The sequence below is a fragment of the Diadema antillarum genome, unplaced genomic scaffold, assembly GCF_040938485.1.
Source record: "Diadema antillarum isolate AM-2024a unplaced genomic scaffold, OU_Dant_1.0 seq00000660_RagTag, whole genome shotgun sequence".
Lineage (NCBI taxonomy): Eukaryota > Metazoa > Echinodermata > Echinoidea > Diadematoida > Diadematidae > Diadema > Diadema antillarum.
Window position 1 is genome coordinate 515,838 of NW_027271572.1, and position 15,874 is coordinate 531,711.

A 15,874-nucleotide genomic window follows, 5' to 3' on the forward strand; every position below is an offset into this window, starting at 1 on the left:
TGATCTAACCTACCTTATAGCCTATTCATCTATGGTATTATAGTAATAATAATGTTACAATATAGAGGAATGCATTAAATGCCAATTGCCTTCATGAGTTTAGTTCAAAATCCGAATTTTCGGGGACCTCCCCCTTCGTCAGGGATGAAAGTGCTTATGAATTTTCACAGCCATCCACAAAATCAAGGCAATCGGCATTCCTCTATTGTGACATTGTTATTACTTGTACTGCCAATTCACGGAGCAAATGCAATGTTTCTTATATAAGAAACTATATATGTATATAATCATATACCTATTATCTGTCCACGCAGACACACAGACACACACACACACGCAGACACACACGCAGACACACACACACGCAGACACACACGCAGACACATACACACACACACACACACACACATGATACATTGTATATGCATATATATCATCCATATTTAGGCCTATATTCATATTCTAGTATTCGCATAAATTCATAACATTTATGCTCACTAAAAGAAGTTCAGTTTTTGCGCACCCAAGTTCATTGAATAGTATCACAACTGAAGTTATTATCATGATTACCTCTAAGCTCTCTGCCTATCGGTTATGAATGGTCTGTCAATGACACGCCCTCATCACCATTTGCAGTTGACTTATATGCCATTGCATTTTTCTTTTTAAGGAAAATGTGATCGTAGAAAATCCTCTCACGGCCAGAGACCTGTTGTTGTAAGTTAGTTTGTTTGTTTGTTTAATCGACGCATTTATGACTGTTTAATATTATGAGCAACATTAAAATGGCTTAAACAACCTCCCATTTTGTATGTGAGTCTTTGTATGACCCAAAGAAAAAAGTGACGAGTAAGTGAAGCATTATGACTGTCAAATGGAGAAGTATGCGAAAAAGAGGAGGAGGAAGAGGAATGAAGGAAAATAAAGGAAGAAGAAGAAAGAAGGAAGAAAGGAAACTACATATAGGAGGAAATGGAAGGAGAAAAAGAGGAAAGTGGGAAGAAATGGCGGTAGGCCTATATTGAGAATGAGAAGGTGAAGGAGGAATCCCGACATCTATTAATTTTGCACTGGCGGATCCGGGGGGGGGGGGGGGTGCACCGGGCACGCTCCCCTCTTTTATTTTTGTTAAAACAACAGAAATAAAAAAAAAAAATGGGGGAGGGGGCACGTGCGTCCCCCTTAAATTTGTAAAGGCGCCTTCCCTTTACGAAATTTTTGGATCCGCCCCTGTATTTGCATAAGAGACTGTTATACTTGAACTCCCTCTTCAGTTTGTGTAATCACTCCAACTGAATTCTTTTATGAACCACTCTGCTGTAGAATCAACAGGTATTTATTTGTTTATTCCACAGAAGAGTGGAAAACATAAAAGAAATCAGTTGGAGTGATTGCTCCACAGATTGAAGAGGGAGACAGCCGCTTTGTGCGCGATCGCAAATTTATGGAACGCCATACGTTACAAAAGTTAAAAAACACTTACTGCGTTTTATTGTTCGTTGATACAGTATACTTTTTCTAATTATGTGTTATACCAACAGCTAAACTACTGATTTAGGGTTTTCACCTGGTACCAACAGCCCGAAATTACTGATCACAGATTTTCACTTAACACGAGCAGAGTAGAAACCTTTTTGTTTGTTTGTTTATTTGTTCTGCAGGCACAAATCCCTTGATCACTAGTTTTAATAACACTCAGCACAAGCAAAGAAAAAAAACAACAACCAGTGATCAGTAGTTTCATCTCTGCATGTGTGCTAGTTTCTCTCGGAAGAACCATAAACAACACACAGCTGTATTCCAGGTACACAAAAATAATCATGTCTCGTCAGGATCCTTGGAAAAATGTAGCAGTCATCCCCAATTTGAAGCGTAGGCACTTTTTGGATACTGCAAAATATCTTGCATCTCCTTGATTGCCGTTTACCTTTGTCATTATAGAATACCCAATATTACAAATCATAATCAAACAGTCACTCAAGAAATTTATTGATCAGTTTTCTTTCTTTCTTTTTCTGCGTGTACCTGCTAATAATTTCTGCCTATCTCCCACTCCCCTTCCTTTTGTCAACATGGAAATACAAAAGTTTATGTGAATTCTACCGCTCGAGTAGGTGAGTATTATATTTCGATGTCTCAGAAAAAACAAACTAACAACAACTATGGTTTGCATTATATTGTACATAAATTGAATGAATCACACAAGGTAAAAAGAAAAGCTTTCCTTGTAAGTTGTAATATGGATTCACAACTTACAAACGACCTATCCACACTTTTGGCTTAAAAAAAAGGAAACAAGTTATGAATTTTTAATGTTTCAATGGCGCCATGCTGAATGAGAAGACTACATCATTTTGTGCGGTTACACATGGACAATGATATAAACTTTAAAGAAAATAGAGAGAATTCTACAAAATTTCATGCTTTTTTTTTAATGAGAATTAAGCACATTTCCTCGACTTGTCACTGACATAATATATTAAGGATGATATTATTCCCCCTTCTTCTGAAAAGGGTATTAAGTCAGGTGCTCTTTCATTGTGCCAGAAAAGTGAAAATAATAACGTTGAATCCTCTTTATAATTTCTTTTGTCCCTTTGTGATGTCACAGGATGGAATCTTCTCATCCATCGGTGGCGGAAGTATAATATAAAAATAAAAAAAAATACATTTAAACGATTTGTTTGATTTTTCTCGATTTCCGTTGAGGCATTCCACTATTCCCTCAATATCAAAAAATCCATACAGGCCTTTAGGGCCTAATGTTTGGGTTTCATTGTCCCGATCCGTGGGTTTTCTGAATTTTGCAACATACAGCATTCCGTACATAAATGACAGACTCGATGACAAATGAGCGAATTTCATTTTTTTTTTTTTTTTATCGCATACAGTATTGCATGCAGCGCCGTGAAGTATAGTGTGCAGAACGTACCGGTACTGTATAGTGTATGTGCAATTAACTAGATTTACTGCAGGTGTGAATCTGCGTGAATCCAGTCGGGCTCGGCCAAGTTCCTGTAGAAGTCATTTTGTGAGTACAAAGTATGTCTACACAAGATTTTACGAACTGATGCCTTTCGATGAATGTTGAAGATGAATGGTGTGACTTCTTTTTTCTGTATTGGATTCCAAAATCAGGCAGCAAGATAGGAAGGAAAACCGTTCATGATCTGATCATTCATGTTAATATTTCATTTGGTCTTGTCGTTTTGTAAGTCCCATACATTCAATTTTGGGTAGTGTTTTGTACTTCTATTGTGTCGTGGCTACTACTCGTACCTCTAGTCCTACTCGGATCTTTGTGCAAAGCAAAGCAAAGTTAACCGTGCGGGTCCGGTTGAAGTGCATAGACGTGAGATGCACGTCTACGTGTGTGATATTAGACAGTCTGACAGAAAAGTCCGACAGAAAATCCGTCTGTCCGGAGGAGTTTTTTGTCATCATTTTTTTAAGAAACCAAAAAACGACTCTCCTCCGTAGACATGGGGATTCCGTGAAGCCAGACGCAGTCAAGTCTCTACTCTGCGGAACATATAAATCAGGGACTTTTCGATTGGGTGAACGAGGAGGTTGTGACGCCGAGCGCAAGCGTATGTCAAGATGTCACGTCTGTACGTTGACCTGCTGCTGAAAAACATTTCGATTTCGGGTGTCACGTCTCGTGGCATGTGCAGGAGGCTAGCCTCGGGTGCATGTGCGGAATTTGTGACTTGTTTTTTTACTTGTAATATTTATTTTGTCTTTGACTAGATGCCGAATAAGTATCCTGGGATGAATTATGTGGATTTTAAAACATCATGCATGGTAAGATTACAAGGTAAAATGCACTGCATCAGGCCAAGCACCGAGATGTGATTGCGTACGGTACATGCAGTTGCAAATTGCAGAACAGTGAAAGCGGGCAAATAAAAAAGGCACCAGAGGCTGTAGTTCGTATGTCAGCCAAGCAAGCGCTGCTGCTCTGACATATCAAGATCGTAAGCTTTCATGTAATTAAATTGTTAATGTTCTCTCGAAAGAAATAGGAAAACAGGTGAACTGAGCATGATTTCCTGAGAGTCATCATGCTCTTTCGCACGATTTCATCTATCGTGAGAGGAATATGGCGTCATAGATAAGGTGGCTTGAGCGCAGCGCGAGTGAATTGGGTGGACGGTGATAACCAGGGTGAACGCGTTCGAAAATTGGGTGATGAGCGGAGGGTCGACACGCATGCGCAGTGCGTAAAAAATATGTCATCGCACGGTGACAGCGGGCTCAACGTGCAAATCGAAAAGTGCCTATTATCCCCGACAGACCGATCTTTCACCTTCGGTCAAGTGTGATATTAATGATATTATGATTTGAATGAATACTCTTGTTGCTGTTAGCTGGCTGTAGACAGTCAGTCAACAGTGCAGTGTAGAGTACAATCCTGAGAACTGCATTTTAGTTTACTCTCTCAGGGAATAATTTTCCTGGTATCGCATCGCAATTTGCTATGCATTTTTACAACACTGCTACACAAACTAACTTTTGTGTTGCAGTTTTCTTCCATAGAAGTGTACAGGATAACATTTAAAATATTGTTCATCAGCTGAAATTGCTAATCAAATTTGAGTTGGAAAATTATTCCCTGCTCTCTGTTCGCGAGACAAAGCTAGTGCAAGGGTACCAAATCAAAATGCAAAAAAAAAAAAAAAAAAGTAGACTAAAGGGAAAGGGTCCCAGCCAGCTGCCTGACCAAGGAGTAGGACCTAAAAGATCTAGATCTAGATTTTCTAATGCCAAATTACTCATTGAGAGTGCTTACTCTGCTCTCCCTTCCTGTATAACTTGATACTTAGGATAGACCTATTTCACATGTCTATAGAGCCGGGCCCATAGACCATTTAGATTCTAGATGTCATTGCATGCTCACGATGCATAATTTTGGGGCCCTTTATAGTAGTCAAAACCACCAGAAGGCTGAAGTTATGCAGGAATATGATTAGACCTATGCCCGAAAATGTATAGTTAAAGAGGAAATCCAGTCCAAAAATAAGTTAGTCTGATAGAAAAGAGTAAAATCTTATGAGTTGAATGGTATAATTTTGATCGAAATGAAATTTTGAAGTTTCACTAATTTCTGGATATGAATATGCAAATGAGTGAGCTGACCATGTCATAACCTTACAATTTTCATTGATTGTGTAAAAAAAAAATAATGAAAATTCAATGTTTCTGTCATTGAAGTCTGAAATATGATGTTATTCCTGGTTGAATAACTTCAGAATAGTGATCAGTTGGATATATCGGGATTTGAGCCTCAGGCATAATTGCGTTTTAATTAAAAAGGTTAGATTTCAGAATTTTATGTACAAACTATATGGCAAGTTCTGAGGGGATGACAGGCTCACTTTGCCATTTGCATATGATTCATATTGACCGTTCAAGAACTGTTTCCTCAAAATAGCGAAACTTCAAACTGTCATAACTTCCTTATTTTTCATTTGATTTCGATCAAAACGTTACTGTTAAACTCATAATATTTTACTCTTTCTTATCAGACTAACTTATATTTGGACTGGATTTCCCCTTTAGAAAACCTGCCTCGAGGTTTACCTGTGCCAAAATTCGCCTGTGTGCAAATAAGTATGGGTCTTACATGTAGTCGGTGGTTTAATTTTGGATTGTGTTTATGGTCAAATTATGGGCGGCTTGCTTTATCCTACTTGCCCTATGTAGACATTTTACATTTTTTAAAAATCTTCTTTTATTTTTGCAAAATAAAGCATTTATTAGACCTCTCAATTTGCCCTGACTTTTTTCATTTACCGAGTGGAATGGTTTGGCATGCTTGACGCTGCTTCCATGCGTATGCAGTCAAGCGCGCGCACAGCTGCTCTGACCCGGCGCGCCAGTGAAACATTGCAGCCACAGACCGGTGCTGTGGGGAAATTTGCCAAAATATCATCTGACAAGCTCTTGTTTGTGTGCAGAATTTGAATTGTGTGTCTGACTGTGGTAGAGAATTGTTGGTTTAAACAGCTTGAAAAGAACTTCATAAAAAGAATTTCATAAAAATCAGATTTTAAGACTGGTTTCTGCTGCCGACTGTGAGAAATTTGTACTTTCACAAAAAGAACAGAAAAAAGGAGCATATTGTAAGTTGGCTCGGCAACGATGTCTACCAATAAAATTTTATAGCCTTTCCTTGCTTATGGAAACACTGCTAGTGATAGTAAATTCAAACTCATATTTTTGTTATGGAAAAATCCACTGTTAAGTGTTTAAGAATGGTGTGTCCTGATTACATTATGGAAAAAAGGATATCAATCCAGCCTTGTGAAAGCTCACTGTGTAATACAGAACCAGATTTTGCACAAGCCATGTATGCAAAATTGTGGACATGAGCACCAGATAGTGCCTAAGTGGCTCCAGGCAAAGACTTTACCATGAAGACAAAGCGATGCCAATGTGTTGATAACAGCACGCTATGCACATATGCTGTGTTTGGCGTGTAGTAAGCAAAAGAGAAGTTGTACTTATTGTAACTTGGACAAGCATTCAAATTTGGAAAAAATCTGAAAATCTTCAATATTTAATGCAGAAATTACACTTTTTCTTCATACCGTGGAAATTACTCAATGCATAAACTCATAAAAGGGTCAAAAGTCAAGTAAAAATCTTCAAATCCTCAAATACCTGCTCTCTTAGACAATATAGCCGTTCATCCAATTTAACCTAGATCAAGGAAAGTAAAAAATCAACACATTTGTGACAAACATGTCATTTTAGTATTTTGCCAGTTATGTGAAACTGTCATCACACATTGGCAAGATGTACTATAGACCTATTGTGAGAACTATGCATTATGGCAGAGACAAACACTGTACCAGTCGCTGTAGCAACATTTCCAATTCAATTTGCTTTTCATTTTTTCTGCACCCACTCTGTGCTGTGCCACTAAAATAACAACTCTTTTGCCTTTCCTGATGTCATCAATGGTAAAAGCATCTGAAACTAGAAAAGCACTCCGAGAGCGCAGACCTCCGCCAAAGCATGGATCTTATTTCCACCACTGATCTTGTTCTTCCAAAGGAGATATCAGTGATTTCCACCCCTGTGCTGAAAGTCGCCTGATTTCTCAATATAAAAGCCTTTGTTATGTCATAAACCTTCAGCTACACGGCGCACATAACCCTAGCAGAAACTAGAGCACGCACTTTAGTGCGCACATGCAAACCTCAATACGCGCAGCCTGAACTCCCAAGTTCATTGACCCTATCTGCCAAAATGTCAAAAATCCTTCATAAATTCCCCCAAAAAATTCTCAGATCACTACCAAAATTTAATCGTTTGTTACTTGTGTCATTCTAAACCTTTCCTGCCAGTTTCATCAAAATCTGTTGACTGCTTTTTGAGTTATTTTGCACACAGACAAACGAATGAACGAATGAACGAACAAACCAACGGTAACGTAAACATAACCTCCTCCCTTGACGGAGGTAATAAGCATCACAATACCTAATGTTAAGCACCTGACCTTGACTGGGCACGAACTCTCAATAGCATGACAGGTCCCATAGTGCTAGAGTAACACCTCTGAACCTTCCAATTATGCGGCCTGGTCATTGCTGTTGGGAAACACCTCCAGTATTGAGAGTGCGACTATATATATGGCAAGAAAAGGTGTAAAATTCTATTGTATGAAACCTGTCTTGCTATTGTGAGGTAGTGCCCCTGGTTAATGCAAGGTGCATACAATAACATATTGTTACACCTCTTTCAGCTGCCTTTACTACAATGTATTACTGGAAAAAAAAGACAAGAAAGTTTTTGAGGATTATATTCTAAAGTGGATTCAGAAAAAAATGAAAAATGATATTGTTCAAGATATTTGATGCACATTTCAATCAAACAACACTGAATTTGTGATGTAAAGACCTACATTGTATTCATATCAGTAGAAGTCATCATATCCACATGGTCTGAATTGGATGCCAGGGGGGCCTTTAATGATGGGTGGTCTTGAATGATGTACTTGCTGCATCAGGAAGTCCATTGTGTATAATTCATGCATTTGCTGGTTATTTGAGTACATAAGTAGCCTAATGTTAAAATTTGTAGTATTATGTTCTCTTGGTTAACGCTATCAATATCTCAGGCTGTGTGTCATTTTATTGGATTGCATTCAGACTGAACAAAACTAGTAAACATGACCCTTTGTATATTAAAGTGAGAAACCATTTGCTTGTGAATAACAAGTTTATATCAAAACAAGTTTCCTCTTTATTGTTTTTTTGTTAGTCTCCAAACATTTCCGATTGAAATTTGGGAAAATGTTGTACTGTCAAAATGTGGCTGTAGAGTACCTGCGACTAATTTTTCACACTTGGCCGGGTCATAAGAGTTTCGTGTTTTTTTAATTCCGCGGAATCAAGACGTCAATGACAGGAACATATTATATGTCAAGCAAAAATATCTGTGGGCTTTTATTTTTGCACTAGTTTCTGGTTGCGCGAAATGCGCGAAAATTTCAACACCACAAAAATATCCACTTTTACAGTATTCTCCACAATTCTTTAATAACTTATTGTCTTTTCCTTATGTCCAGTCTAGATACTTGTCAATCAGCTTAGTAATCAGTCTAGCCGTACAGCATCACTTAGTAAATGTCACTGGGCGGAAGACAATTCAATTTGATCGCTTGGTACATTTGGACATTTACATTGTAATTAACGTTTTGTTTTGTGTGTAATCTGAGGTCGTTGTAGTTTTTCTTGTTTTATGTGCTTGGCATTCTGATTTATGATATTTTTGTGCGTGTGTTACACCCACAGATTAATGGCAGTAATACCACAGTAGTAACTCATCATTGGTGTACTCTCGCCATGTACAGCATTCCAACGTGATGTGCTGTGGAAATGAGTATTTACAGCTGTAGCAAGGGTTCCTGTATTGAATACCAAAGCAGACTTCAAAGGCAGAAGTGCGCTTGACATCTTCATCCAGAAAGAAGCACACAAGTGTACTAGTATTGAGGTACACCAGAACTGTTGGAGGTGAGGTACCACTTTTCCCAGTATTTGCATGGAGAGGGACAGAGGCTAAAATGAGGACCAGGAAATTGGCCATTCGAGCCTCGTCCGAGACCACTGCATGCCTTGTTTGAATAGTAGTTGTTTGCAAAACCTCGCCCTGAAGTTTCGGGAGAGCCTTTCTCTGTGTTTGCCGGAGCTCCAGACAGTTCCCACACTCTCGGCGGTCACATGCGGTATCTGAGGGTGCTGCTTCGAAACATGATGATGGGCATACGGAAGGCGATCCTGCGGGATCTGCGAGCCTGCGTTGCCACCCAGCTCTTCGTGATCATCGCCGGCGTCCTCACCGTGGTGGTCGTCGTCCGCCAAATGCAGGGCCCCATGGACTTTGTGATCAAGGAGAATCTGGTCAGCCAGGACAACATGTTTGCCACGATGTCGCCACAAGAGACGAAGCCAGAAGGTCAGTGATGCCACCATTTATCACTTGGCAGAAAGTTAAAGGAGAGTGAATGAATTCCAAATATGTGTGTGAATTGAGGGAATTCAGCAATGTTAGTAAAACACATTGATCAGTAAAGTTTTAGGAAATTGAACAATGCGTAATGAAGTTCGGAGTTTCAACAGTTTTTTGCAGCTGTGGCTAGATGAATAGGCTACAAGTATAACACTTTGTAACATCATGTATGGACAGCAATATTTATAAAGAAAATTCAAAACATTTTTACTTTTCTAGCATAATGAAGGAATACGGAACTTGCCTATTTTGGAAAGCAGCGTGGGGAATATTATTACTATTTGAAATAATCAGTTAAGCAAGTTGAGGAAATGTGTACTTTCATAAAAAAGAAAGTTTATTGAATTTTCTCCATAGTTTCTTTGTCATTGTTGTACTTGTATACATGACATCACAAATTGTACCTGCCTTCTACTTTAGCGATGGCTGCACTGAAACTTAAAAAATTCATATTAGTTTGCAACAGATTGTCTGATTTTTTCCTCTTTTGAGAAATACAGGTCAATCAAACAGTTCTTCTCTTTCATGGTTCCCAAGTTATCATTTTAGGTTTACATTGTACTTCTTGGCTCTCCTACAAAAATAATGCTGTTGCAATTTAAGACAGCATTTGTACCAATATTCCTCAGAAAAGAAAGAAAAGAAGTGAGCTGCACTGATAGGATAAAAGAGTTGAAAGCTCACACATTTTTTTAAAGTCAGAATGAGGCATGTCACACACCCATTCTTATGCAGTTTTCCTAGACTCCTCTGTTGACATTAGGCTGTCAACAGAGGAGATACAGGAAGGGAAAGAGTGCTTCTACAGTATGTCCCAAAAAAAATTACAACGGGGCCCTCGGCAATGATATCTTTAAAAATATTACATCAATCTAAATACAAATTCAGGGTATGAAACTGTATCTCATTGCCCACATCTTACAAAAAACCCCATTCGATTTGCTTCAGTGGTCAAAGAGAATTACAGAATTTTGTAGAGGATGTCGGGAATCTCTTCCGTCCAAATTCTGTCTATCATTCACACACAAGAGCATTGAATTGCTAAAATTGGAAGAATCAGACTCATGACATGCTTTACAATAATCCACATTTCTCTGTGACCGCTTAACCAAATTGAATGAGGTTTCCTGCAAAATAGAGCTAAAATGTTATATTTTAAGACCCTGAAGTAGCATTTAAAAGAATTAATCATATTAGGTGTTATCAATGCGAAAATCTGATTGTAATTTTGGGGGGACATATTGCAGTAAGTCGCCCCAAAAAGTACAATTAGATTTTCGAATTGATAATACCCAATATGATCAACCGGTCTAAGTGCTACTTCAGGGTCTTGAAATATAACATCTTAGCTTTTTTTTGCAGATAACCCCATTCAATTTGGTTAAGCGGTCACAGAGAAATGTGGATTGTTGTAAAGCACGTCATGAGTCTGATTCTTCCAATTTTAGCAGCTCATTGCTCTTGTGTGTGAATAATAGACAGAATTTGGAAGGAAGAGATTCCTGACATCCTCTACAAAATTCCTCATTTCTCTTTCACCACTGAAGCAAATCGAATGGGGTTTTTTGTAAGATGTGGGCAATGAGTTGTAGTTTCATACCCTGAATTTGTATTTAGATTGATTCACTATTTGATTCGCCTCGGAAGTGATAGTTTGTCCCATCACCTTCACCAACGTTGATTATTTGCTTACTATCACCATTCAACCAGCTTTGGCTTACAAGTTTAAAGATTAAGGTTAATTAAATTGAAATATTACCCTCAGCTCTAGAAACCTAGAAAAAAATCAATAAACTTAAGCAAGTGGTACAGTGTTTTTTTGGTTGGTTTTCTTTTTGTATGCTGCTGCCCATTACAAATTCTGGCAAGTAACCTCAGAGTTAAAGCTGATTTGTAGCTCTCCATGTCTTTGCTGTCAGGAGTCAGTTGTCAAGGTCAGAGGTTATGAAACGGTTCATGAAATACTAGGGAAAATACATGATCAGACATTTAAAGGGATGAGGAGTGTTAGAAATTTGCAGAGTGCCATCATATATGAATTTTGATAAGCTAGAAAGATAGTTCATTTCAAAAGAAATTTATCTGATTAGATTACGATTAGATTAAAAAAACACAAGACAGAAATGAGTGATATCCCTACACTGTACCTCTGTAGGTGAAATCAACAGTGAATTTATAACAGAAAGTTCAAATCTGACTGAGTGTAGATAAATCATAAGCTATATACTACTTACAGTATTTTCTAGTCACCCCAGCAATGCTAATAAATGGGTCCTGTTTGACTTTCATATGATATTGCATGCACATAATTCTGTGCTTGCATTGTACACAAGATCACCTCGGAAGTGATAGTTTGTCCCATCACCTTCACCAACGTTGATTATTTGCTTACTATCACCATTCAACCAGCTTTGGCTTACAAGTTTAAAGATTAAGGTTAATTAAATTGAAATATTACCCTCAGCTCTAGAAACCTAGAAAAAAATCAATAAACTTAAGCAAGTGGTACAGTGTTTTTTTGGTTGGTTTTCTTTTTGTATGCTGCTGCCCACTACAAATTCTGGCAAGTAACCTCAGAGTTAAAGCTGATTTGTAGCTCTCCATGTCTTTGCTGTCAGGAGTCAGTTGTCAAGGTCAGAGGTTATGAAACGGTTCATGAAATACTAGGGAAAATACATGATCAGACATTTAAAGGGATGAGGAGTGTTAGAAATTTGCAGAGTGCCATCATATATGAATTTTGATAAGCTAGAAAGATAGTTCATTTCAAAAGAAATTTATCTGATTAGATTACGATTAGATTAAAAAAACACAAGACAGAAATGAGTGATATCCCTACACTGTACCTCTGTAGGTGAAATCAACAGTGAATTTATAACAGAAAGTTCAAATCTGACTGAGTGTAGATAAATCATAAGCTATATACTACTTACAGTATTTTCTAGTCACCCCAGCAATGCTAATAAATGGGTCCTGTTTGACTTTCATATGATATTGCATGCACATAATTCTGTGCTTGCATTGTACACAAGATCAGAAATATTAATTCCTTTCTCTGAAATTATTTTCTTATTCTGTATATTATACTTCAATGCGTACGATTTCATGCTTATTTCAAGTTGGCTTTGGAGAGAAATCACCAAACAGAATTTTCATCCTTATAATCAGACTTTAAACCAGCTGTAAAGTACTGTGGAGGGTGAGGGGAGGAGGTACATGTACACTGTAATGCCAAAACAGGACAAAGTTTATATTCTACTAAATTTGTAGTGCATGTTTTGTGCACAAACCAATTGGAAGGTTGTGAGTTGGTGACATCATCACCTGAACTAATTTGCATATTTTTTTTTTCATGAACAACATCACCAGTTGGTGAAAAGGAAAACTAGCATTCTATAACTTTGATCTATGTCTGATTTTGATGAAATTCCTTTCGTTCTTTCTTTCTACTTATTCAAATCTGTTTATTCTGGTCAATGTATCTTGTATCAATGACCTAGAGTTGCGCCTGAATGATTTGAGGGAAGTACATGTACTTTCCTTGGCTTGTCTTGAGGAGAGTCACAAAGAAAATATTGCTCTCTTAAAAGGAAACTGACTGATTTGACAAGTACTTCTCCTGTGTACTAGGTGTTACAAAAAACATTTCCCACTTTTGATCCTTAACCCGTTGAGGACGAGTCCAGAGTATACTCGGGCAGGTGTCTATGGGAAATGCGTGTTGTAGCAAAATTAAACCGTCCTCAACGGGTTGATAGTTCAAAAACTATCAGATAACACTGACATTGATACGAGCAATAACTGAATAGTGTACAATATTATTGGAGGTAATTTAAATATGAAAGCATAAATCAGTTTTATTAAATGCAAGATTGGTTTTTAAGAGGGTTCAGATTTTGCTCTATTTTCAACCCTCTGTACAAAATTTTAACTTTGCACATGGGTAATTGGTGTGTAGGCCTCTATGAAGTGTGTCGTTAATACCCAGAAAATGGTCAGTGTTTTTATGCTTTATTATTCATTCACGAGGAATTCTACTGTCACAGCTAGTCTTATATTCATCCTGAAATGTAGTGTCTGCAAACACATGAAAACTTGTGCTTACTTTTTTCATGTGCATACATTTTTACATTTACCTTGAATTCAGACTAGCAGTGCCCAGGGCAATCCATCATGAATTATTCAAAGCATTCATGTGCCTTGGAGCAACTTAGACCCCGTTTACAGTGAGTGAAAAGGCCGGGCTCGGCGGTGGCCGAGCCCGGCCTTTTCTCACTGTGCCAAACTGGGCCAAATGCGGTACCAAATCATGACCGACACGCTCAAAATAATATACCTTTGTTTACAAGCAGAGCACCACTATGACAAAATATTGAAAGGTTTGAATTAAAAGCCTGGGCCGAGCCCGGCACCGTAAACGGTGTCATCTGATACATTATAGTTTTCCAATTTATTAAGGATCAAAAGTGGGAAATGTTTTTCGTAAAAGCTAGTACAAAACATGATAGGAGAACTTTAAAAACAATACCATAGCCATAAACTACCAAAGGTGCAACCGAAATGTCCATGGAAGTCATACACTGTATGAAGCGATTCAAGATGTACTGACTTTTGTAATTTTTATTTTCTTTGAGTGCATCCCCATGTCTGATGTCATTTTTTACTCATCTGTTCCTCATCAATGTATAATTGTTTCTGTTTTTCAAGACTTTTCTCCACTTCCAAGCAATGAATCATGCTGTATCACTGTTTTGATGATTTCTTGTCTTTTAACTTGCAGTGGTCTTTAAGGCTGGAATGAAGCCATACAACTCTTCAAGGTAAGCAATCCTAGAGCTGGTAAGAGCTGTAAGGCACAATAATGCACCCCTAATTCCTAATACAAGATGTAAGTGTCGAAGACAAACAAACAAAGCTATGTGTCATGCATGCCTTTTAAACTTGTGCATGTAGCAAATGTGAAGACTTACTTGTGAATTCTGTGTCTTCTTTTCAATGGTGGAACAAGCAACAGAAAAATCTTGTCAGAATGTAAGAATGTATTCTCACATCCCATTAATAGTATTCTTGAGGATTTTATTAGGGTGTTTGCCAGCGTTGCGAGTTGCAATAACTGTAGTTGCAGCTGTAGCAACTTGATGCAATGCTTAACACTGGCGCCGATCCGGTGGTCCCAGACTGGTAAAAATCACTGTCGGGCCAGTAACTTTTCAGAAATTGCCAAATATACTGGTCCGATATGACCAGTTAAAAAACAAACACACAAAACAAAACAAAACAAAACAAAACAAACATTATTTTGTTGGGACTAGTGAGAAAAAAAGAACAGGTCCAGTAAATTTTAGATTTGGATGAGTAAGATTTAGTAAAACTTGCTCTCGACTGGTCTGATAGGGACAAGTCAGACCAGTTCAAAAAATACAAAACAAAAACCAAGTGGGTTAGTGTGCAGCTAGCCCTGCTTAAATGGTAACATGCTCACAGCTGTAAGTGCTTTCAACCAAACCTTGGCTGTGGTTTACAGTCAGCTGTAAAAAAAAAGAAAAAAAAAAGAATTGTTTTTTTATATCGAAACACCTCTTACTCTGAGGGAACTTATGTTACACCACCCAATAGTTTGATGTACATAGTAATTGCCACAAGAACTTTACAGTCAGTATGCACTGAGTGAACATGATGTATTGATGATAAATTGTTTCCAGTTTCATTTCATGTACAAGTACAAATACTCAGGCAGTCTGACGTTGTGCTCAGGTCCAAACAGTTGTCAAATTACAATGTAAAGCCCCAGGCATTTGCTTTCATTGGTCAAACATGGCCGGTCTGCAATAGTGATTTGACTCATTGGTTCATTGTACTACGTAGATCAATTTATTCATCATACTGTTAGACCATTATTTGGGGTGAAACCGATTTTCAGAAAGAGTGCGCGGTAATTAGTTCATCCGACATCGTACAATAAAGTAATGTGAACCATGCTTCTGCTGCTGTTTTGAGAAATGCTGCCTATTAATCACAAAGCTCAAAACGTCATGACTGTGCGCCTAACTATGTGTATAAAGTGGAATTGCACTTCCAAAATATGTGTAGAGCACATCGAATCACCGTTGTCACTTTCAGTCTGTGTACGCTGAGTGCAAGACACTTTGTAATGGTTCATAGCAGCATGGGGATCAATTGTTCACCTTGCAAAAATGGAATATGGAATACAAATGAGCATTTGTTTGCATAGCCTCAATGTTTAGACATTCATGCTCCAAGCTCAATGAATGCTGGAGGCATCTAATGCGATTGTCCCTGAGTCTGTTTGTTTATATTGTTTTATTTATGTATTACTCCATCTCTCTGACAG

At 37.9% G+C, this 15,874-nt stretch overlaps 1 protein-coding gene across 3 annotated transcripts in view; it reads left to right on the top strand.

Moving 5' to 3' along the window:
• The first annotated feature begins 2,981 nt into the window (after positions 1–2,981).
• Positions 2,982–15,874, top strand: part of LOC139736663 (sialidase-2-like) — a 31,551-nt gene continuing 18,658 nt past the window's right edge. The window contains exons 1-3 of one of the 3 annotated variants that reach the window (XM_071647412.1): positions 2,982–3,031; positions 8,805–9,468; positions 14,303–14,342. In XM_071647412.1, the coding sequence (XP_071503513.1) occupies positions 9,234–9,468; positions 14,303–14,342 (275 nt within the window). In that variant the 5' untranslated portion in view covers positions 2,982–3,031; positions 8,805–9,233. Of the gene's footprint in view, positions 3,043–8,804; positions 9,469–14,302; positions 14,343–15,874 lie in introns of all 3 variants that reach the window. The other 2 variants (XM_071647413.1, XM_071647414.1) reach the window with 2 other exon arrangements.